Genomic DNA, 25,726 nt, shown 5'->3' with positions numbered 1-25,726 from the left:
TGCGTAATCTTAAAATGTTAATGTTATTGTTAATTTCTCTAAAATGCTACAACCTTCAAATGGCCTTAGGAGCTACCTATGTTGTCTGTTTTTAAATAACAAGCACCAAGTTTAAAAATATTTTCCTGGATTTATGCTTCAGCATGTAAAAGACAGGTTTGCATTGGTCTAATGTTCAATGCCTATTCTACATCAGCAGTCAGTTTGATACAACATAATTTACTCCAATATAAATAATAACTTTGATCCTTTTCTAAATTACTTGTATTGTCACTATACAGACCCTAAACAAACCCTGAATCTTCTATAATTGCAATTTTACCATTTGTCAGCAATTCTCTAACTTTGTGGCAGAGATCAACAAAGTGCAGACATGGTTTTGATGCATCCCAAGATTTAAATGTGCATAGCATTACTATTGAGGTTCTTTGCATGACCTACAGTATGTGGCTTTGTTAACCTAAGCCAAATGATGACTAAATCTATATTCTATACACAGCATGAGGACTAGTATGAAATATCTACTCTTAGCCTAACTACTTCGGCATACTTTCAGCTAGAAACACTGTTCACACTTCACTTGTCTTTTTAAATATTTTTTATACTTATAGATTAAAAATTGACATCTTCAATTAAATCACATAATTCCATTTGAAGTTCTTAAGGCTCATTGGCTTTGAAGTTTGAAGTATATAAGTAAGTGAGATTTCGTTTCAGATATTTCAGTAAAAGCAGGGTTTTTTCAGCTTTGCTTGACCGAACAATGCATTTTCTTTTTGGAAATCCTTTTTCTTCTTGTAAACATTGGTGTCTCTTTGGTTAGATGATAACCTATTTGGTTTCATTGGTGATAAGAAGATTGCCTTGAAACATTTTAGAACTTTCCATCACGTGTACAAAGTTTTGTGGGTAGTCAATTCCAGAGCCAGACCCTACACACGTTTGTCCACATAGGCCTTTCATGTCAGCTATTGGCTTTATACTAGTGGTCAAACAAAATCTTATTGACAATTAAAAAAAACTCAGATTATACAGTTTGTAAATCTTAGCCAAAGCTTATTTCAAGGAACATAGGGTGTGAATAGAAGAAACCTGCCAGGTGGCCAAACACATTCACCTCATCTCTTCCACATGGACAGAGAGGCATTCAGGGTCAAACCAAGCAGTTGCCGCACGCCTAAGTAACACTGTGGGAATCCTATTGAAATGACAGACAAAGACACAGAGACCAAAAAGCATCATTCAAACAAACCTTTAGCAACACTAACATGACCTTTGTTTCCTGCAAAGCTGGGGTGAGAACTCCAACCAAAACACAAAATTTAACACAATTTGGCACATGTTGCACATCTCAAGCAGGTCTCGACAAGCTCACAGTGCATTTGTCTTTCACTGAAATGTTCTTCATTCAAATAACTAGAGCATTACAGCACCACTGATTCGACTAAATGATAAGGGGGCAACTGCAACTATTTTTTTATCCTGGTCTCCTTCCATATTGAAACCAGATCTCAACTGTACCTAATACATATAGTCTGTGCTTTTCTTCTTATTATTTAATGCAGACAAGTTAGATTTAGAATATGGAAAGGTTCTATGGGGTTCGCCAAGTCAGACTTTAAGACTATTTCATAGGTGTTTCACAACTGCATTGTCCGAAGTATAATGCAGATATATCTGTCCCCTGACTGACAGTTAGCAAAATAAAACGAGCATAACCAACCCAAAGGTAGGAAACATAAAATATTTAAAATGTTCTCCAATTACATTTAGGGCTTTTAAATACATATTGAGACCGTTTTTTGAGGACACTACATCCTATGCTTAAGTGGAATTAGGGTAAACCCTGGTGGAAAAGCTTTGGAAAGAAAACTAATCTGTGTTAAAGAAAAAGGGAGTATAAAGGTCCCTAAATCCATTGTCTTAACCCTGACCAAACCCCTTATGCCATAAATAATTTCCCGCCACTCACAGGGGGCAGGAACAAAGCTCATCTCCATCTGCCTGTCTTTTTTGTTGGTTCAAGACTGCCAATAGCTACTTCACTTATCATGATTACACTGCAGTCAGTGCTGATGGGTTTCAATGAGTAAGACTAAAGGGATTATGTTTTCTCTTCTGTTGATGAATCAGCTTAGCTAAATCATATCTTCAAGAGAGCTACCACCAGTTAGAAAATCCTTGATAAATACTTTGTTCTGCCAGCATAGACACTAAATAATGATATTAGCTTTTGATTTTAGCGTAGCACTGGTCAAGTCTGCAATAAAGCTTAACTTCCACACTTCGTTCTAAAACAGATGCTCATGCGGACCCAGTGGTGGGTCGATGCCTCAGTTCCATCAGCTGTCACATGGAAAACAAAGCAACCATTCTGGTGTCCTCACCCCCTTCATTCAGGGTCAGCAGAGTCACAAATAGCACAGACACGTGTGACATAATGCCAAGCCAGAAAACATTCACATATAGGCAGACACATCAGTTATCATTTAGAAGAGTTATAGTAATCCAATAATAAAGTTGATAGGAATACTACAAAAGGATTTTCTAATGAGAACAGTGCTCCTGATCTGCATAAACAGATTTGACAGATTTGAGTCTCTCTGACTTGCCCACACTATGTGTCAACATCCGTGTTTATACCACACTTTCGTTTCAGACTTCATTTGCCTGTCAGTGTTTTTTTTTTACATATCACTTTTTCATGCCCTGTAATCGAATAACCACAAGCTAGTACTGAACATTTCATTGCTTCTGCCAGACACACACGTGCTCCCTCCACGGGCAGCAAGAGTCATGTGCCCCATGATTTGTCACCAAGATGTACAGAGACTTCAGAGCTTGTTCTAAAATGCAACCTTTTTACTTTGTTTTCACAAAGTTATTAATATTGATCACATCAATGACTGGCTTTCACTATGAGCAAGTCTTTTGGGGCAAGCTATCTGGCAATTACATGATAACAGAGCAAAACACTCGATAGATTAGTTTGTCCAGAGAAAGAAAAGTGATGAATGGGGATTGATAAACACATAACTACACATTTGTGCCAAGGCAACAGCCAGTGAAAATGAAGTTTTTTTTTACCTGTGTTTTTAGTCTACACTTTTATGGATTGGGATCTATTTTACCCACTGTAACTAACAGGTTAGCGAACATTAACTAGTTTAACCAACGTTAGCGTTTACCAGGCGTGTCGGACACCACGGCTGACGTTGGCGCTAAATTTCATTCAACAAAGGGCACATAGTGCCCGTCCACAATCAAAAACTAAACTCTCGGGTTCAACGCTTGCCTGGAATTTATAGATAACTACCACAACTGGCTGAGAGACATCTCATTTACTTATGTAATATTTACAATGAACCACATGGAGATGTCCTACCGTATCTCCGCTGCCTTAGAGGAGTTGAGCCTCGTATCTGTCCTCGCCTCTCTGCAGGACCACGACTTTGTGTGATATGTTCAATGCTCCTCGTAAATCCACAAGCCCACTACTTTCTGCACAGCAGTTTTTTTTGCTGAAATAGCTAAAAGTTTTGCTTTTGGGGAAACAGCTGGAACGAAACGCCGATCGTTTATATACTGGTTAGGCAAATCCTTAAAAGTTCAAAGGCAAAAACTTCAAAGGCACACTGCATTTCACGTGACTCCATGATGTCTTAAAGTATAAACGATATTACAAATCTGTATACAAACAATAATGTCCTTTATAAGCTGGACGTTTCTAGCTGAAAGTATGCCAAAGTAGCGCCAAATAACATACAGAGGTCTGAATAATAATAATAAGAAGAAGAAGAAAGATTAGGATATAGTTTCTGTGAATGAAAAACTCACACATCCGTTATGTTTCTTAAATGATGGTGCAACTCTTCCTAACATATAATATATATATTATTATAATAATAATAATATTTTTCAACGGAGTGGAAGAAGTGGAACAATTAACAGTTACATCGTAATGCAAGGCTTTGGAAGGGGGGGCTGTAGCTCATTTGGTAAAGGCAGGCGTCCACGGACCACAGGAAAAAAAAAATTGTAATGCAAGGCTTTTGTTTCTAACACCCATTCGAGTCCTTTTAAGAGATCTCGAGCTTTACTGACCTCGGAAGACCTCCTACAGTCCTGAAGATATCAGCGTCGGGGAAACAACTTGGGACGATAATAAATGTTATCTACGATCCATCTGTTTCTGTATGTGTAACGGCCTGCTAAGTCCTTAATAGTTTTCGTAACATCTAATTTGAATAGTAACCTCTGTATTGACACATGTACAGAAATGATGTGGCACATCAAAAGGGCATCACTGATGCTGAACTGAAACTCGATAGATAAAAAGCCTAGTAAGGAATGTCTGTTTTTTGTTTGTTTTGTTGTTATGTTTGGCTATCTGATATATCAGGAGCACAACTTCAAACACACTTTTCCATTAAAATGACCACAACAATAAAGGAACTGTTTTTTGTATGCCATTTTTTGGTCTGTGGGCAAAAGAGATACAACAGTATAGAATATGGCAAAATATCTTATGACAGACAACTTCATGTCATTTTGCGGTACATTTCAAAACGCATAGTGATCACTGAAAGCCATGAATGTTGCTTCTTTCCATTTCCTGGCTGCTCAGCTTGCTTTGTTTGTTTTGACAATCTGACAGACTTCAAGAAGCCAGCTGGATTTAATTTGCTGCTTTAAGCTAAGTTGTGGAGCAGAGTAGTCACTTCTTTAAACATAAGTTCAAACCGGAGGGTTAAAATCCAAAAGTACAAACAGACTTTGCATGTAGCAATCGCCTTTAAATTTGCTAAAATAAATCAGCCTGAGCCATTTAACAGAATAAGTATGAATTAGAATGGATTTGCCCAGGGGGGATTTTTGAGGTAAAACTGATGAGAAAGCAAGGGGGAAACACCCAATTCTAGTTCTGAAACTGAGAATTAACAAATGACTCACTGTAGGGACATGTATAAGCTAATTAATGCCACACAGAATAAAAATGATTACAGGTAAAAGAGGCTGGAAAAAAACAAACACATTACCAGCGTCTCTTCTGCTGCTTCGACTACTTTTAGGGTGAGGGTTTTTTTCACGAGCATTTGCGAGAACTGACACCACTGTATGATTTCATAATAACATATGGGTCTGTCTGCCTGTCTCTGCCGAGGTGTTGTTTGTGCTGCATTTCAGTCTGTTGGTCTGTCTCTGTTTACTCATACAGTGCAGTCATGGCAGGTACAAAGTCATCCACACCCTGTCTGTACTCTCTCTAAAAAAAGCTCGCATTGGCTGGGGACAGAAACCACAAGTGGGTCTGCCTGCCACCTCACTAACCCAAAAAAAAACAAGGAGCTGCTGAGCCTCAGTTAACTCAATGACAACTGTTTCTCTCCGTTGCTGCAAAGACACAAAACAACACATTTTATCCTAAAAACAACCTAAATATCTTTATTTCTTCCTGCTGAATATGTCTGACTTACTGTTACTGCCCTCTTACTACTCTTGGCTCGTGTGGCCAAAAGGAAAAATGTGTTGTCAGGGTTTCAAGGTTTTACATGGAGAGGTGAGAGAGGGAAAAAGAAAATTATAGGAAATAAGTGCAACAGAGAGGGACAAAAAGTGTGACAGGATGGTTTCTGTAAGACACAAACACATTCATGCAGAAATGAGAAGTTTTGAGCAGAAATGCAAGAAAGATGAGTGCACAAGATAAAGAGCTAAACAAAAGGAGTGAAAACTTTCTCAACAGTAGATCAACAGGTGCTTGTGTTGTTGAGTTCCTCACAATTCTGTGAGGCGCCCATGTGACAATGCATCTGCCAGTAACCAGTGGAGCAGTTTGCAGTCTGCAAAAGCTAAATGTGCAGCCTGATCCGTGTTAGCCTCCTTTTTGATGATTGCAAAAATCATCTTAAATCATCAACGTAAAAATCTTTTTCATCTCTGTTGTTTCCTGCTGACCCCTGACGAGTCCCTCTTCTGTAATTTTTAGACCACAAGTTTATGAGTAAATAAACATCATACGTGTCTAATTCAGGAGTATCCTGTTAAGTCTGTGGCATAAGAGGCGAGCTCAGGGTGAGGAGGAGGGCATGACATGAATGGGCTGGAAGTGGCTTTCTGACCACATACTGAGATTTAAGAGGACAACAGAAGAAAAAGGAATTCCAATAGATGGCCTCTTCAATCCCTAAAGACTTGGGAGACGCAGAAAGAGTGAAATAAATCCCATTTGGAATTAAGAGTTTTGAGGCCTGGCTCCGTTTTGGAGGATTAAGAATGGAGACAGGCAAATGAAAAAACTCCTGAGGAAATTCCTCCTTCCTTATCTTCAAATTCTTAACACATTATGAGACATTTGCAAGAGTCACACACTTGTATGAAATCCCTGTCCCGACAGGTGAACCGCAAATCTGCTGCTGCACCGAAAATCGATTCCTCTCAATCCAGTGGTGCATTTAATGACAAAAGCCAGGCTTTAGACAGCCCATTATGGGATCCATCACCTTTTGTAAAGTCCAGCAATGTAAAAATTTGGCTTTAGTGCTGAAATGCTACATGTGGTGGGTTGTATCTAACATTCCTTTCCACCCTAATGGAAATCAGACTTTAGTATGTTGACTTCACCTTGTTCACCCAGTTAATCTTCTGAATCCTGAATTACTGTATCTATGATTTTTTTTTTGATAAGTGTTGATAACATGTGAACATATAGGTGCAAACTTATTGTCATGGCAAAAATGACAATATTTGGTCTGAGACACCTCAAGTGTAATCAGTAAAGAAGCTTCAACATCCAGGATGTCTTTAAGGGTTTTATTATTTAGCTAGAGAGAAGTACATCAACAGAGTTTCAAGCCTCTGTCCTATGCAGTTCTAAGCTTCCTACATCACACATTAGTTTTATATCTCTCTTTTGCTGGCCTGAACATTCTCCCCCCTCAGGCTACTGCCCCCAACCCTCTTCTCCTTTGAGGAGAAGAAGAGACAAAGCTTGAACGACATTTAAACATCCTTCAAAAGTACACTGAGTTCAAGTTGTCATTACAACTAGGTAAAATGCTAATTGTAAAATGACTTGATTTTCCATCACACTTATCTAAAAATTGCAGCAGCTTTGCCAAATGAATGGCAAATACAGTTGTGAATGAACACTTTTCTTACAATTAAAAATATATATATATTTTTTACCAGAAATGTCATCTTAGATTTCACCTGTTATTCTATTTGTAATTTATTTCATTTGATTTAAAGTTTATCTTAGATTTGTTGTTTTCTTTTTGTCTTAGTTTGTCTTAAAGTTCCTACTTTCTATGGTTATCCTTTTCCTTGCTTTGTGGAGCACATTGTATTACATTTTATGAAATCCGCTATTTAAATAAAGATTTATTATATGTATTATCCTTACCACTGCTATTAAGTTTTATCGCTGTATGAATCTGAGATGCATCTCTCCTTATTTTTTGAGGTTCTTTGTAAGTAACAATAACTCTATTGTGTTCTCTCTATCACTCATTATCTCTCTATCACTATAACCTCATTCTTGTTTAAAAAGACAAACACCGATGATTATTCATATGACATAAATGAAAGAAGACAGACAGGTTATTAATCATTGGGAACTTAAGAATCTGGGACTAATGCATGTTTCAAGACTTCAGATTCTGTTCTGCATGTGAGGAGGAGGATTGTGTTAGTGTGCATTCCACTCATTTCTGCATTCCTGTGCTGTTGAGCTTGAATTTAAAATGTGTTCTAACAGTGTTGTCCCAATGACAGTGTTGAATCCAGTTGTGTAGACAGTGTTGGTGATCAAGGATAATCTCATGTTTTCTCACGTGGACTGATGCAGCCTGAAGCTGCTGAAACTTTGAATTCTTTTAGTCACACCCCAATCGGTGACACCACGTGTTTTCATAGTGAATGAAGAAGTTATGGCCTTGGACAATTTCACTTCTTTATTTAGCGCTCCTTGCTAGCAATCCTGAAACTTACAAACACTGAATTTAGAAACTCCAAAGACAGTCTGCAGCTAAGTCCTTTTTAAATGCAAAAAGGAATTGTGAAAATATGGGCTTTGGTTAGTATTTTAATAGATTTGTTAGAATGTTTTCATATGTCGAATGTATGTTTGTATCCTATGCTTATTTTGGTTGCTGTAAAGTTGTATATACATTAGCTGAGAATAAGGATAACTGGATCTACTGCAATTATTTAGTATTTGTAAGCCTTTATAATGGTATATTTAAAAAAGTCAGAGAATGTTTCAAAACATTGTATTATCATAGGAAACATCTATTAAGCTGTACAGCTTTCATATGTTTTGCAAGTCATGGTAGTATCACGAGCTGACTTAACTTAGACCTTTAATATCCAGGGGCACAAGAGATACAAGTTTTGTAACTGCAGATGTAACCACTCAGATTGAGTAGCATTCACAAAATTTAAGATGCGCTTAAAACATGTGATTTCTCCTGATGTAAGTGATGTTATTTACTGATATACACAATGATTCATAAGTTGCTGTGTTTTTTTTTTCAAATGTAACTTGTTTATTGATTGTTAAAAAGTTTAAGGTTTAAATCAGATATGCAGTCTACAATGCCTCTTACTATTCACTATTATATTTGACATTTAATGGGTGTTCATATTAAGGACAGACCAATCAATAAGTAGTTTTTGTGATTGTACATCAAACTCTACTATGTAAACTAAAAGCAAATCACCTATGAGTTTTTCATTTATTCATCTACATCCTGAAATACTACTGCAGTTTTTTCACGTATTGTTCCAGAAATCATCTCTTTGGTAGAGAATTATACAGGACAACTGGTTTAAGTTCAGTCCTTACTGGGTTTAGTCATCTCGGCAGTGACAGCACCCTCCACTAATACAGAAAAAAAGACCCACATTTCTCTGGATCATACTGAATTGTTGGCATATACTAAAGTTATCACCTATGGGCTTCTGTCACATTCCTGCTGCTTGTCCACAAGTGCTTTGCCTCTGTTTCTTCAATTTTTTATTTCACTGTATTCACTGACATTGTAAAAATGGATAAATAGGGAAATAAATAAAGGGGGCATCAAACAGTGGTCAGGAGAGTTTAATGGTGATTAAAAACCTTTTAAACAGAAAGGAACAGATTTGAAATCCGCTTTGATCAGGATTTTAAGAATGCACAAAAGCCATTAAGTTTTTGTTTCTTACATATTGTTGTGGTTAAGTAAAATCATTTTCACTCAGATACTGGATAGCTGTTTATTGGATAGCAATTACAACTTCATTTAGTTTTGGCAGTAACACAAAAAAGGTTTGTCCTTTTGTTGCTGTTTTTCAAATAAGCTGCTGCAAAATCTTATACAGTTTTACAAAAAAGTCATGGCAAGATTATTATTGGAGTGTGTAATGCAATCATAAATATCTTTCTTCTCATTTTTAATCTTTGTTTTCATATACATAAAGAGTGTCGGCATACAGCTAAAGTGCTCAGGTTTTCAAGTGTTGCATGCAAGAAATCAGAAGTTTTCTTTGTGCATGTATGTTCACACACATATAACATTGACGATTGAATAAATTTAGGAATTTCCTGTTGATGCTCTCAGCTGTGAAAAAAACTTCTGGACCTGTGTACATTTTGTTTTGATCTTTGGAAGTACTCTCTCCTGTGATTGTGTCCTTGTTAACCATTTTAAAACAGCATCCTCATCAGACCTCATCCTGACCCACTACGTTATCAACAAACTGTCAGCCAACCTGTTGGTCTGTCCTGACAAAGAAAATAATCATACAGATGTGCTGCCATTACCATGTTTTCCTCAGGGTGGATATGTCCATTTACCGTTACTCTATTGTTCTATCTACACCCCAACGTGAGATAGCATCAGTTCCATTTCTAGTCTTACTGATGCCAGCTCATTAAGCCCCAAATATATGCAACCGGTTACACTTGTTTACTTCTTTGCTTACTCTCTGGACCTTAAAAGCCATCTGTTCAAACCATCAAAACCATAAATACTCTAGTTATTGTTGACATAAAAATAGAAATATCATTTTTTTTATTAAGGACAGAGCATAGTGGACAAATTATAACCTTGCCTGTGACCCACCAATAGCATAAATAAAAAATAAATAAATAAACAAAACAGCTGTGGCACAAATCGTTGAATTTGACCATTAGCTTTTTCAACTCCATTTTCTGCCCTTAAGGATCAACCTGGAGCCACTGGTATTACCACAGGGGAAACCAGCTTTAAGAGCATCTCTGAGTTGAAAGATAGTTTTTCCTGTCCAAACCTAAACATTTATTGTTCTGACTTGAAATCTTAGCTGGAAATGATGAACTGTATGAATCAAATTCTGGGAGTTTGCTCAGATGATCATATTCAGTTTTTAAAGGATCAAAGAATTGCAGATCTGAACACATGGTGGTCACACAAGACCACACTGGCTTAAGAAAAGCTCTTTATGAAAGCTATTTTATTTGATTAAAGTTCCCTGCAAATTTACAGGCTGAGGTAAAGTAGATTTAGCAGCAGTAGGTTCCTCAGATGCGTTTGGACCAATAAGATTTAGCGAAGTGCATCTGCCACACATATTAAATTGTTGCATGTGAAATGTGTGACAAGCCACAAACCCAGAGACTGTCATCACTTGGAAATCCAACAAAACACACGGGCCCATACCCAACATTAACACGATAACAATAACGTTTCTATTCAATCAGCATGTAAACCTGTTTGTATAAGTAACAATTCTTTAGGGTTCAATGAATGCATTTCAGACAGGATTTGTTGTCAAAGTGCTGGTGTTAGTTTGGCTCCAGGGTCATTGCACAACACAATGAAAGGTGAAGGCTCAGTTTACACATGGAAGCCTGACAGTGGTAACTATTTACTTATAACAATAAACTTAAAAATAAAGTAGCTAAACATTGTGCAGCAGGATGTTTCATAAATCTATTTTTTAACTACTGTTTAGTTTACCTGACAGTTTGTTGAGTGATGTCTATCAAGTTGGCTTAGAGATTGTGACGGATAGTGGTGCTGCAGAGCAAATGTATTGTGTTTGACTCCACAAAACTTGAAGTGGTGTGAGGGTGTCTGTAAGACCTCAAAGGAGCATTTTGTTGTTTTATATATCAAAATACTTTTACTAATCACAGAGAGCAACAAACTAGTGTATGAGTGTCATTATGTCTTCCATGACTCAAGGAGCTTTTAAAAGTAGGGAAAACTTGAAGGTGAACACTGCATATTTTTACTGTACATGACTGAGATAAGTATTGTTGTACTGATGCAGAAACAATCAGTGAGTTAAACTGTTAATATGTGTTTCTCCTGTGCTCTCTTACTTAGGTCTGTACAGCTAAGTTGCTGTTCTGAGCTATGGCACATGAGAGAAGAAATTAATCTACGATTATAAGAGTCTCTTGTAACATTTTTTGAGGAACACATGCATAGAAAGATGAACTGACATGCACATTTTCGATGGTTGTGGTTTAGTTGAGGACATTACTCAACCAGACTTGACTGCTATGTTTTTTAGCCGACTACAGCTTGAACACAGCTTAGTCAGCTAGCTGGGTTGTTTTACTGTCACAGGGCAGCAAAGTTCATACTTTAAAGGTTCCCTATTACGTTTTCATTGTTTAGTAAGCATATTCTAGCAATGTAGCTTTGCACTTCCATACACTTAAAAGGCAGTTCTGCTTTAGATATAAAATCCACTTTCATCTGAAAAGGGTCACCATAAATCGATCAAATCAAAACAAAGACAAATACATCAATGTTCTTGTCTGTCTGTTATTGCTTAATGTGGGTGTATCGGGACCCAGTGATAAAAAACAACTATATTTCCAGATATATACATATTATATAGTTTACAGATAAACTTGGCTCTATGCGTCCTATGAAATACATGCAGACAGAATTGAGAGACATGTCCATTATCTGTGAAAGTGTGAAACAGTTCCAGGCAGAGACACGTTAAGACACTAAAGACATTTAGATATAAAGTTACCTAGGATTTGCAGCATTTATAATATTTATTTGGAGTAATTTTTAAATATTGTACTTCTGTTTCTGTGTTAAAACACCTCTTTACTTCATTATGTTTGGACAGCTCACTGTGTGATTTTGTGATACTTGGAAGTTTAAAATGGTGCATATGTTTCTGATTATTCCTAGAAGTTTCCCTGGGCCAACATGGGGATGTTATGTAATCCCATCCCTTACAGATAAATATCTTTCTTAACCTTTGACTCTGTTTGCAAAAACATTAAACCCTAATCTTTTATTATCACATATACTGTTACTAGTCATTTCTCCAGTGTTATTTGATTTGTTAATAAAAGCCAAACTGACCCTAAAGCAACACCAACTCTTATGGGTGTGTACAATAAGATGATTTATGAAAGATGTAAAAGCAAACCCAAGCTTTTTTACTTAAGGAAAGATAATGAGACCACATTCCACATGTGTTTAAACTAAACTGACCTGTATCTGGCCTTACTGTTTGAACACATATGCTCAGTAACTGCTGCACTGTTTTTTAAATATTTAAGCATTAGTGTTTTCCTTCAAACAACTATACTGCAAAAGCTCCAACCCTTTCTCCTGTTCTCCCCCAATCTTACAGGCCTCAGATTTGTTTACATGTGATAAGACATGATCCTGTGAACAAACACCTGGATACAGACAGACTGACCACACACTGCAAGCTAAAGTCACTACTAAACCCATTAGTCGATCAATTCATAGTTAACAAAGAATCTTAAAAACTTTGAATCCAGTACAGGATGTGAACATTTCACTGAATTAGAAGAAATTTAATCTTCTGAGGATGCACGTGTCATTACAGCTAAACTCATTAGGATTCATCCCCTGGGCTCCTGCAGAGTGTTGAGCAGCTTCTTTGTCTCTGCTGCCACCAGATTCCACAAACTGCTCCAAACAGACCAACTAACTACAGACTTAATCGCCTGATTGTAAAGCTTAAAGGCACCTATTACCTTGATTACACTGTTGTCCCTCTGCCACCACTGTTTGAACTTTGCTCTTCCACCTACACACTTTACCAAATAGCATGGGTTTCACTACATTTGCTTTTCAGAGACTTCACTGGCAATATTGTATTTTTACATCCTTTGGATTATTTTGCTCAGCTGCTATCACATTTGAAGTTCCTCCACAGGAATCAATAATGTTTTATCTTATCCTATTACTGTACAAAAGTCAATCCATTTAATATTTGCTGACACATTTCCATTTGTACCAAAGGGTTTTCCTGACAACATTTTCGTCCACAGTGGCAAAAAAAAATCAGGTTTGGCGGTTCTGGCCAATTGAGGAGGTTAACAGTTTTATACATTATATCACAGTTAATTAAATCTTGTGGGTTTGGCCCTATAAATTATAGCCTCTTGTCTACTTTCCTGTTCTAACTTTGCCCTCACTGAGTGATTAGTACTCCCAATCTTTGTGCACTGGAGGGCATTTGCTTTCAATGATCCAACCTTGGCCACCTGCTTTATCCACTGCATCATATTACCCTGCTACATGCTCCCTGTCTGGTTTTCAGATATACATTTCTAAATATAGTCATGTACTTTTCATGTCTAAGGACATAAGATCCTTGTGGACATGTTGGAAAAATGTTGGGTGTTGTGTGGCAAAAAAGTACAGTAGAATGGAGATAAGAGTAAGATGGTAATAAAGGCAGATTACAAGGTTATCGGGAGTTTTCATAAATTATCAAAGGCACTCACATAAGACATGTCCAACCTTTAGCCTGTAGCCTCAGCCTTTCTTTGTTTTTTTCATTCCTGGTTCTTGAAAAGGCCCCTACACAAAGCTGTTAGTTAACTGATTAACTTACCCTTTTTATTTTTCACAGTAAGTGACTAAGGGGACTTTGTAATGTCCTTTTGCCTCTGGGAGTTTGGCTATGACCCTGAGATGTTACATTTATAGCAAAAATTGTACCACAAACTGGAGGTTTGGAGGTTGGAAAGACATGAGAGGGAGAGCCTAATGAAAATAAACCACTGCTAGTTTCATATTAGAAATTTTGAGACCATATAATGACTAAAATCATGGATATCATGGATTAATTATTTAACAGGCCTACTGGGCACAGGCCAACAGGTAAAAGGCGGCGTATTCGCCTGTTAAGTTATTGCTTATTGTTAGAAAGAGCTCAGCTTGCAGAGACAAAATGACCACAAAATCGATTAAAAATGATGAAAAATTACCTGAAACTAGCCAAAGTGCAGTATGACAAAAAACAAACAAGAATCAAATGACCAAACATACACATACACACACACACACACACACACACACACAAACAGACAGAAAACATAGAAAAACAAATGCATATTTACCACAAGAATGAGCAAAAAGAAATGGTAAGGTGCCCTTTCCTTCTTTGTGCCCAGATGCTCATTTTCTAATAATTATCTACCCAAAGTCAGAATATCTCTGCCTCGGTTGTTTTGAAACATACATGTTGACATTTTAACTTAAAGTCCATTGTCATCTGCAATACTTTCCCAATATAAATCATATGCACTGTTAAACTAGTTAAACAGTACACATAATGTAAACTCACAATAAACAAAATAAAGCAAGGACAGTTGAAAGGGTGTTCTGGTGAGTTGTGGGTATATTATTTAAGAGAGAGAAATGATGCAAATCCACAATCTGGAAACACATTTCTTTCTTCTATTAATCAAAATACTGGATTATTGACTTTCTGGTGTTTTAACCAACTGCTGCTTCTTGAACCCGAGCTGTGCATCTCTAACTTTCTCCTCTTTGCATAACTCTGCTCACTGCAGGTGAAAACTGACATGAAAAGAGGAGTTTATCACTGTGAGAGGAGTTGCTTTCTCAAGGCCCCAGCACCACTGATAACCAAGCAGTTTAGACAGTTATTCAACACACTACATCAACAATATATCAAGCATACTGGGGAGAGGGCCGTTCTTGTGTGTGTACATGTGGGCATTGAACATACTACTGATTGTTTACATAATCCAGTTGTAGTTTTTGGCTCAGTGGGATCTGTTCTCAGAACTCTTTTATGCTGTGGAGTGTGTAAGTGTTTGAAGAGAATGTAGAGCATCTCATACTGTCACATGCTGTGAGGCTTTGACTCAGACTGTGTACAAGTCTCAACCTATAGCCCACATCAAGCAAGGTCAGTTTTTAACTTCCTCTGCAGCTATCAAAACATGCAATAGAACATGATTATAGAAAGGTATTTCAAATCTTATTTAGGCCCCAGCATACCCTCCCTCCCTGGTGGATAATTGAATGGATCTAGTGAGGACAGTGCCCTTGTTGTAAATTCAATCAAACAGGTATAAAAAGATGCCAAAGTATTACAAATGCCAATGACAACAGAAATTCACAAAACTACCACTACCTTTCAAAAGAAGTACCCAAAAAATCACAACAAAAAATGTGAAACGATCATAAACAACTACAAAGGTAGACAAAACTATGACCAACTTAAAGGGGTGTGGGGCTTTTACTTGTGGTTGGCCCCTTGTGTCAGAATCTGTCAATGTTGATATTGAATATCAGGCATAGGACTGGCTGGCTTTCAGCAGGCTACTGTGTGCATTTGTAATGATGCTCCCTTTGACTTTGTCTATATCTCTGCTTGAGCTCCCCCAGATCCCCCAGAATCAGATATGCACGAAACATCTGCATTATCTGAGTTGCCAGAAAAGCGTGCACTTTGTGCGCATCCCATGCACCCTCCCCCGAGGCGGGCTCATATTTTTGTCAGGTTTATTCAGCAGTCTGAATACCATCTTTTACTTGGATCGCCGGTTGACACTTGAGAAATACACACGTACCTTCTTAGAAACGGCCTGCGATGCTCTCACACTGCAGCAGCATGTTCAGGAAACAGCGTTTTTTTCTCTCGTGTCATTATGCAGCAAAAACTCAGTGCTCCGCATTGATGTGCTTGGCACACAGAGACAGGCTGCGGGGGCTGCAGGGGAGGGAGGCATGCAGGGGTCTATCGGACTAGAGTAGATTCCCACAAACAGCAGTTCAGCTGGTTACTTTGGACTTTTACAAACACAGGACCCGATTATAATCCTTTGCGTCACACTCCAAAGCCAAATACTAGGTCAGAGAGAGAGAGAGAGAGAAAAAGAGAGAGAGCAGAGGGACTTACAGAGTCAAAAGCTTTTTATTCATACAACTACTCACTTTGTCGTGTAGACTACTACTAATGCCAGTCAGTGGAGATGAGATTGCAATCAATTCAGGAGATGTGTAGCTATATTGATCCTGATGCAACAAATGGCACCCTGCATTGTTTCACACCACCCATCTACAGGTATCACAAACATCTGTTTACCACCTCCAGTGGCATCCTGCAATATCCCACTTTTAAAAATTAGGCTCTAAAAGCTTGAAACACAGTGGTTTCAACTAAATGTTGATAAGGAAACACATCCTGTTGCATGCTCTGGTTTCTGTTGACAAAACCACCATTGCTGCTAGTGCAGTAATCTTACAAAAGAAAGGTTTGGTTATGCTTTATTAGCAGATGTTGGATTGCAAGAGTGGAAACTGTAAGAAAAACAATTACAGGTCACCAGTAGACTGGATGTTTGTGAGTTGATAGATATGTTGCAAGCAGTTCCATTCAAAAGTGGCCACCCACAGACAAAGTGACAAAGAGGCTCTTTAGATGCCAAAAGGGTAAAAATTTCCATGTGCAAATAACAAAAAAGTGAACAATTGTGAATAAAAATGTTTTTTTCCAGGCAAAAGCCAATCATCAGCACAAGCCTACAGTAGAGACCATACAACTCTGCACACCCAAATATAATGGCTAATCAGGACGGGGGAGCAGCACTACAAGTGGTTCCATGAACTGATCAACCAAAGAGCAAAAAACCAACTAACAACTAACAAACAAATCATTTGTAACTGCAGCCGAGTTTCTAAATGCTGTTGTTTGTCCCTAATCTCAAACAACACCAGCAGCAGGGGAACAACCATCGTTATGGCACAAATAAGAAACACACGATTATGGTTATATTATTGTTGTATTATTATTGTATTATTATTGGCTTCAATAATAATCACGCAATTTTGAAATAGTTATGCTGATTTTGTATTTCTCCCAGTGTTTAATCCCCATGACACACTCACCTTGATCAGCTGTGCCACACTCTGCCACCTAAATCCTGTTGTCAATAGTCTGTTCAGTACTGACAGCCACTCCTCACACACACCCCGTACCAGTTTGTCTTTTGTGCTGTCCAATCTCAGAGTTCCCAGGGATTTTTTTTTTCTCTGTTGAACTGCTCACCGGTTTCTGATAGTCTGCTCGGTTTTTGTACCCTGCTCTGTCCTAATCAGAGGACTTTGTCACTGTTATCGACTGTCACTACATTAACTGTAGCTTCTAGAGGTCACCTAACAATAAAACGCTGATGTGTGAAACAAGAAGAGCATATCTTGACAGATGCCAGGTCAGCACAGACAGGTGTAGGCTCTACTTTGAAGTCCATGAGTGATGTCTGACAATGAGGACATTGAATCCGATTAAGAAGTGGGAGCGTCACAATCAACCAATTGATCAGAACAAAGAGAACAAATTAACAGAATCCATGTTTTAGCAATAGTTCTGGTAAAAATCATTCACATACACTGTAGCTTCACTAGAGCCAATCATCAGATGTGTAAAGTACAATTGTCTGTGGTGGTATGTGAGGAAACAAGTATGTTGGCAATACTTCTGCATCTTAAACAACAACAGCAGCAGCAGCAATGTCATCCATTCTCTCTGCTTTTAATAGCCGGATCCCTCACTGCATTAAAGGTCCAGTGTCTGAGTTATATTTGGAATAGCAATAGAAAGTAAACAATAAGGCAAATGTATCATCTGGCCTTCCTCAAGGTTTTCCACAAAACAAACTGTCTTTGAGTTTACACCATGGATTTAAAACTTCTACTGCAGGAATATAATTAAATGGAGTATTCTCATTCCTGTCTGACAGTGTCTCCACTGACTCCCACATTTGAAAAGATGGGGCAAAATAATAAAAACAAGACTAAAATAAGTGTACTCACTCCTGGTGTGTCCAATAGATCAATTCCATTGCCCCAAATTGTTGGTGTGTGTGCGCGTGTATGTGTGTGGGTTGACTCTCTGGAGGATGTTTACTACTTTCCCTTATGCCAAATCCAACCCATGAAGACAATCCTGTCAGATGTCCCCATTCTATCTGGGATCCCCTCCATCCACACCTACATTTGGATTCCCCTCAAAGACGTAACGCTTGCACAATCCTGCAGAGACTTAACTGGGTTACATAGTTAATTTAGTAGTGTTCATGCAACACTTAAGCAGTGAACTTATGTTCCCGCTCGACTTCATTTATTTACAATATAAGTGTTAATCAAGATTAACTCCAACAGTTTTTATTCTAAATTAGTTTTATACTTACTCCCAATACAGTGCTTTTTTTTTTTTTACAACACGATTTTCAATTTTCTACTTTACTCCATTTAATGAATGTTTCATTTTGGTCAAAACAACAACAACAACAATGTATTCATGTCTTAATAAATGTATGTATTTAGGTATAAATGTATGTATTTACAGTATGTATACAATGTAAAATAAGTCAACTTGACTTTTAAAAAATAAATGTATCAATAATGTTTGTCTTTTTTCATGTCTGTGGTTTAGTCTCTACTTTAATGCATCTCCTTATCAGTCTACACAAAGATAAGCATGGTCATCCATTAGTTCATGATTATCTTAAAATCTTATATTAAAGCATAATTAGTATATGTTTTATTTTGGTAAATATAGTATCGATGACAAAACAGTATCACTGTATTAATGATAATATCTCCTAAGTACCTAAGAAATAATATTTTATTGATCCCTTTATCAATCTACTAATTCTGTTTCTCATAGCACATTGTGGGTAATGTGCGTGCATAGAGCTCAGCCTCAACACCATGTATCTCACCCAGTATAATGGAGACTGTCTAACATATGTTTTTAAACCAACACCCTTATCAGGCAGAGGTTGGTACGGCTTTCTAGAGTACTTTTCCCAGTGAATATCTTACACTGGACGTGTTCATCTGCTCTGACACTGCGCATTTTACACTTGTGATTCCAACTCTAGATATACTCTAGATAACTCTATAACTCTGGAAGAGTAAATAGACTTTGTCACTGGTTATTTTACAATTGAGAATTTAGGTAGCGACTCAATGACCAAATTATGCAGTGGAAGCTTAAGTGAAAATCCCGATGATTGTGATCATCTATTATCTGTAACCACTTATCCTACGTAGTGTTGTAGGGGAGCTGGAGCCTATGCCAGCTGACACAGGTTGAGTGGTGGGGTACACACTGGACAGGTCACCAGTAGGGGGGGAACACAGAGAGACATACATAACATGCAACTCGCAACCTCGTAACTGTGAGGCGGCAGCGAAAACCACATTTGGATCAAAGTAAAATGTGTTTGTTTGGGTGCAATATTTCACTTTTTGTACAAACCAGATGACCATGTAGAGAAAAACAGCAAATGTAACAATTGTTCTTCTGTGTTAATCTATGGGATGGAGTGTGACCCACATAAAGAAATTTCCTTCTTTTCCCATGAATACGTTTCTCACAATTTTACTTCACAGATTAACCTCTTGCCAACTTTTTCTTCTTGTTTGGGGTGGGGTGTGTGTGGGTAAATTAGCTCAAGTAGCCATATGAAGAAGAAGAGTAGTCTATAATGTACCGACATTCTGGGCTTTTGCAGAACTTCTGTTTAGATTTCCTTCCCCGTTAAGGCCAGACTTAAGCTGACAGGTGGGAAAATGTTGAAAAGAATCCAGGGGTGCTTGCTGGTGATCCTATGTCTTTGGCGGTGGTTGCATAACCAGATTAGAGTAGTTGGTTTTAGGTTTGAGGGTCACTGAGGCCTGATTAGCTCTTTAGCTTTCTGACCTAAAATCTGAATGGACTGAAGCAGCTTCCAAAACATGGAGATTCCTGAATGAGCTCCTGTCCTGTGTGAGATTTGAGGCTACCAGGGAGTGATCCGAGTCGAGCTTTTTAGGAATTCGTGGACCTTTGATTTGACCAGAGAGTGATGGAGAAACAGCATTAAATCTGCAGACAGTTTAAATTGAATATTTCAACTACTTTTCTATCAGTAGTTATGTAATTAGCAGTTGAAATAGAATCTTTGAACAACAATGGACATGCATGTGAAGGGAGCTTTGGACTAAACGGAAAAAGGTTGTGGTGGATTTTTCAAAATGGAATTGAATTAAATAAGGTTTTTCCTCTCAAGAGTCTTCACTTGGATGCATGTAACCTGGAATTGGATGGTTCAAAAAGTGTCACATGTCATGATAAAAATGTATTCCACTTTGTTACTAGCTTACTACCTTAAATAAATTTTTGACTCTTGAGGTCTGTGATACAACTAGTAAAAGACAAAAACTATACTTTAAAAAATTATTTTAAACTCAAGGGAAAAAGTAGTTTGTGGTAGTACTTGTTGTTGCTGTTTAGACTAAAGGAACCCTCAATGACTTGCTGAACAGAAACTACATGCAGGCTCTTGCAGTGCCACCTGCTGGTTAAGTGAAAGGGTTCTTAGACCAAAAATAGGTAATAGAAAAAACTAAATAAACAGCATTACACATTTTCTCCCCTTATTGCTCAATGATGAGGGAAGTAAAGTATCCTCTTAGGAATGTTCAAGGAGGTGACATAAAATACAAAATGGCTCAATAAGGACAGATTTTTTTTCTTCCATTTTATTCTCTTCCAGATGGTGTTGTTGTTGAATGGGGAAGACATATTTTTTTGATCACTGTGTTTCAGCTAGATGTTATTGTGCAATACTTACCAAAGAGATGCATCAGTCTTCAGGAATGAAGACATTCTGCCAGAATCTTGGTGTTCAGTACTTTTACCAAAGTAAACATCACAGCATTTGTTATGAACCCTATTGTAAGTTTGGGACATTTAACATCCCAACATATTTCACATTATAACTTCTTACGGTTCTCAGAAATGTTGCATAAATCTTCCCACGACAATATGTTCTTAAAGCCCTTTCAGACTAAAAAGGTGATAAAATTTCCAGCATGTTTGCATCATTGTTAGTGAGGTTTATGTTGTATAATCAGTGTAATTCTTGAAAAACTAATCAGCAAGTAATGCAATGAATGATCCAACCCCCACCAGACAGACAACTCTATAAACACTGAAATGTAAACTAAGATACAAGATGTTTTATTTTATCACATTCAAAATCATATTCAGTCACTACAGTCAAAAAAATAAAGACCATGGTAGATGAAAAACGTATTTCTAACGATGAGTCCCTAAGTGGTATTTTAGGTGCGTACTCTGTAGAAATCCTCTGCCACAAACTTCACACCGGTGTGGCCTCTCTCCTGTGTGGCTCCTTATGTGCTTTTTTAGATGTCCACTGTGGGTGAAGTTTTTATGACAGTATGAGCAGCAGAACGGCTTCTCACCCGTGTGAATCCTCATATGTATCTTCAAATCGCCTTTTCGCCTGCACCCTTTCCCACAGACATGACAGCAATGCAGTTTCGCCCCAGTGTGGCTGGCAATGTGATCAGTCAGGGAGGTGGTGTTTTTGTAGTACTTACCACACACATGACAACATTTTGAGCTCTTGTGTGATTTAAGGTGTACATTAAGACTATCAGTGGACTCTAAGGTTTTTCCACACACAGCACACAGGACAGCTGGGTACTTTGAATGCATGCGGAAAGCATGATTTATCAAGTGATGATTAGAGGAAAAAGATTTGTCACACAAGTGGCAATAATGGTTCGGTGCAATTACATTGAACTGAGAGAGCTCACTGGACTCTCTGGAAGTCATTAAGGAACGCCGTTGTTGTTCTGTTTGTGTCTGATTTGATGAATAATATTCAGGAGGTCTTTCACTTTTTCTACCATCTTGGACCCTTTTACTTTGGATGTGAGTTTCTAAAGATAGAGATGAAGTGCCAGGTAGCACAAACTGTAGAGTTTTGGTTTTCTGCAACTCTTGAAATTGCTCCTCCATTTCACAGTTTTGAGTCTGAGGTAGCAAAGTGGATTTTAAGTCATTCTGCTCATTATTCTCCCAGACAGGTAAACAAGTTGGATACAAGGCATTAGCATCTTTAAACTCTTCAATGTCTTCCTTTTTAATATGTTGAGACTCTGGGTCCCTCTGATCTATACTGAGGCAGAGCTCCAGCTCACTGTGGTACTGCTGAGGGGGAGTTTCGGCTTTACAGATGAATGACTGACAGGCCTCTGAAAAAAAGAAAAAGAAAATAGAACTTAAAACTTCTACGTCAGTTACATGTTTATGAAAAGCCAGAAAATTGTGAAATATTTTATAGCGTCCTACATCCTGTCCTTAACTGTCTTGTTTTATTTAAACAGACATAGTCCATTTACTGTACATATTGATTGTTAAAATGACAATTATTGAATTATGGTAAAATATTTACTAACTGATTGGCAATTTTTTTAAAAATATTAATATCGCATTAAATGACTGGCAAACAGACTAGTTTGGATTTTAATACAGAAAAATACTTTACATTTCCTTTGTAAACATACATGTTTAATATATCACTACAGCTCTCAACTACACAAGTACCTCAAAGTTTTACATAAGTACTTACGTAAAGGTACTTGGCATCATTGTTCTGATGTATTTATTCCTGTAGACGCTCATAAATGGAAACTGTGGGCACTTTGATAAATTAATAGTAAAACAGTGGTAATAACATAAAATTGCTCTTAATAGAAGAAGTTATATTGCTTATAAATACTGTACAATAACAGACATAAAAATGCCCAGAGTTTACTATATGTAAGTTTCACAGTGTTACAATCAGTCGATTAACTATTTGCATAATGCTCATTGTAACGTTAAATGTAATTCCGCCTAGATATTTTATCCGACACAAATAAACATTTTAAATTGTAGTTTCTCCATAAATTGCTGAATGCCACCAAGGTTAACATTGCAGAAGACGAGCACAAACTTTACAGATGACAAGGCTCACTTAACAAAACAAAAAAAAAAAAAAAGAAAGAAAGAAAGAAAGAAAAGAAATATATGCACACACCTGCAGTTTTCTGGTTTGACACGAACTCCTGCAGCAGACCTCTGAGCCGTTCAATCTCCTGCTTGGAGCTGGAGGCTTCTTCTTCATATTTTGAAATTGTGCTCTTAAACACCTGAAATATTTCGTCGACAGCAGCAGTCAGCTTCTCGTTTACAAACGCCCTGAAAAGCAGCGGAGTTGACATTTTTAAAATACGCGTTTATATAAATATAGTCCAAAAAGAAGTTTAACAGTCAGCCCCCTCTGGTATTAGCTAACCAGCTAAGGAAGTAGCAATAAACTAACCTTAGTGCGCGTGTCAGATACCTGCTGCCCCCTGCAGGTGATGGACAGCAGCTACATCCACAAGAGGAAATGTGTCATTACCTTTAATAAACAGGGATGAGGTCTTCAGATCATTGACCTAAGTAAAATTAATAATACCAAACTGTAAAAATAACACAAGCAAAAGGCTGGTATTGAAAATGTTATTCAAGTAAAAGTACGTAAAGGCAAATAAGTCAATATGCTTCTATGTTTAAAGGGAAACTCTTAAGATTATTTAGGATTATTTATCATATTATTAGAATGTTGTGCATGCATAATGCATAAGTAGCATTTTACTATTGTACTGAAATGATTGATTATTTTTTATTTCATGTGGGTTATTCTGGTGATTGTTATTTATATATTACTGGCAACTATTTCTTTTTATTACTGTTTTCTGCCAACTGACCAATTCAGCCTTAGTTGTATGTATTGTTCGGTACATTACTATATAACAAAGATGACATTTTTACAAATGATTAATGTGTTTAAATTCTATCATGCACTTTAGTAAAGAAAACAGGTGCAAAGACAATTACCTATTGTGGAGAAGTATACAGGAGTTTCAGTCTGGTATCAAAGCCGTTGTAAAGAGGTTGTTGCCCTGTTGTTTGCGTAAATGCAGATTCATAAACATGTTCTTATTCAGTCAATACATTTTCACCAATGCAGAAATGTTCATTTAAACATAACCTTTACCTTGACTTACAGCACTCCTGGGTGTATAAACTGAGTGAAACTAAAAATCAGACTATTTCCATAACAGGAGGTCAGTGTAAAAAGCCAGTAGAATGACATCAGGCCTTTTTATGAGGATCCTGAGTCGTGACCTGTCCCCAGTGCTTCCTGTGTTCTCATCCACCCACTTGACCATCTGTCCCACTTTTGGCTCAAAGGAGATGAAAGGACAATCATGATGTGAGCTGTACCTGGCACAGTGCATCTCCATCTGCAGCAGGTACATAAGGGCACAAACAAATAATAAAGAGTGCAAAAGAAACTGACTGAGAAAAAACTGATTATAAGACTACATAAAGTGCATTGCACTCCAAAAATTAGCGGGATCCATTGGTTTATTCTTTTTTTGGTTTGTTTTCATGATGGACCTATTGTTACAAAGTATCTATGTTTCATGGCCGATAACCATGGGAACTTCATGCTCCATAATGTGAGCAGAAGGGCACTTGCATGCATTTCTGGTCACCACTGGAGGGAGCTAAATAATTTAAGATACAACATATCTAATGCAGTTTAAGAGCTTCAAGCGTTTTCTTCAAATGTATGCTGCCTGTTTTTAGGCAAAAAACATATACATAAATGAGAAAATTTACTGTTACCAGGCCCTCAAATGTGATTTTTTTTCCCCCTAATTAATTTTAACTACTTTCTCAGTTTTCTTTGACGCTAAACTCTTAACTTTATGTTGTTGTTTTTTTAATAGGTTACAATCAAATGATAATTAATGGAAACATTCAGACCATGATATGATGGTCTATGATATGATAATAATTCAATTCAACTGTATATATAATACTACTTCTCCGGAGATTTTCTTATTTTCACACGCAGAAAAAGTCACCTGTACAACAAACCAGCTAAATAGTCAATATAGGCCTACATGCTTATGTGATACTTTGCTTTAGTGAATTTTGTGGTCTTTTGCGGGGTTTGCCCAGCACTTCCTAGTTGAACACACTTTCAGAGCAGTGACAAGGGCCCTCAGAGACGGAACAAACGATCCACGGAATTCACCTGCTGCCAGTTTCCAAAACATTCTGTGCACTAAGTGCATAAAATCACAAGAATAATCAAGTGGACAGCCTTTAAGAAAACATGAGCTAATTTCGGAATGAGCTGCGTCAGACACGATGCTGAAGTTTGTTTCGTAGTCATGAGTTGACGGGGAAGTTAAGGGAAACTTACATTTTGCACAAATCCTGTGGAACTATGTCTGTGGAGTAACTCTCTAAACGCAAAAAAATACAATTTAAGTGTAATCTCCACCCAGATCTGTGTCGTAGCCTATTTTTAAAATCTATTTATTAAACATTGAAATAAAGGTTTCACAAATCTAAAAGTGTGTTAAACAGGATGCACTCTTGTACACTCCCTTTAAGTATTTTAGGCCTGTCAAGACTTGGTCTTGTGTTTTTAGGTCATCTTTGTAGTCCACCTGCTACTGTAGTCTTGCTTTTATTGTAAACATCATTTCACATGAATCATTTAACAAGTGGATCG

General features: G+C 37.4%; 2 protein-coding genes across 10 annotated transcripts in view; both read right to left on the bottom strand.

The window, feature by feature from the left end:
* Window positions 1-17,315, bottom strand: part of LOC137132935 (equilibrative nucleoside transporter 1-like) — a 34,070-nt gene extending 16,755 nt beyond the window's left edge. The window contains exon 1 of one of the 8 annotated variants that reach the window (XM_067515989.1): window positions 17,187-17,315. The gene's annotated coding sequence lies outside the window, so the exon portion shown is untranslated. Of the gene's footprint in view, window positions 1-1,117; window positions 1,140-3,385; window positions 3,546-5,039; window positions 5,170-15,868; window positions 16,021-17,186 lie in introns of those variants that run through there. The other 7 variants (XM_067515982.1, XM_067515997.1, XM_067516013.1 and 4 more) reach the window with 7 other exon arrangements.
* A 3,978-nt stretch (window positions 17,316-21,293) lies between these two features.
* On the bottom strand, window positions 21,294-23,461 carry LOC137132892 (zinc finger protein Gfi-1b-like). 2 transcript variants are annotated; one of them, XR_010915188.1, is made up of 3 exons: window positions 23,183-23,461; window positions 22,733-22,803; window positions 21,294-22,355 (listed from the first exon to the last, which is right to left on the bottom strand). XR_010915188.1 is itself a non-coding variant. In XM_067515912.1 (2 exons), exons 1-2 carry the CDS (start codon window positions 23,364-23,366, stop codon window positions 21,388-21,390), a joined length of 1,152 nt encoding a protein of 383 aa, XP_067372013.1. In that variant the 5' UTR covers window positions 23,367-23,460; the 3' UTR covers window positions 21,294-21,387. The 2 variants fall into 2 exon arrangements, 1 of the variants encoding a protein (XP_067372013.1); XM_067515912.1 differs by lacking the exon at window positions 22,733-22,803 and having other exon boundaries at window positions 23,183-23,460.
* Window positions 23,462-25,726: the final 2,265 nt, after the last annotated feature.

This window comes from Channa argus, chromosome 1 (assembly GCF_033026475.1).
Source record: "Channa argus isolate prfri chromosome 1, Channa argus male v1.0, whole genome shotgun sequence".
NCBI classification, from domain to species: Eukaryota; Metazoa; Chordata; class Actinopteri; order Anabantiformes; family Channidae; genus Channa; species Channa argus.
The sequence above is the reverse complement of the archived record's forward strand: the minus strand, read 5'-3'. Positions and strand labels throughout refer to the sequence as shown.

Excerpts from the sequence above, each read along its gene's own strand:
- LOC137132892 (XM_067515912.1), bottom strand. The coding sequence starts at position 23,366 with ATGTCAACTCCGCTGCTTTTCAGGGCGTTTGTAAACGAGAAGCTGACT. Across the intron at positions 22,356-23,182 it reads GTCAAACCAGAAAACTGCAG|AGGCCTGTCAGTCATTCATC; the intron begins GTGTGTGCATAT and ends TCTTTTTTTCAG.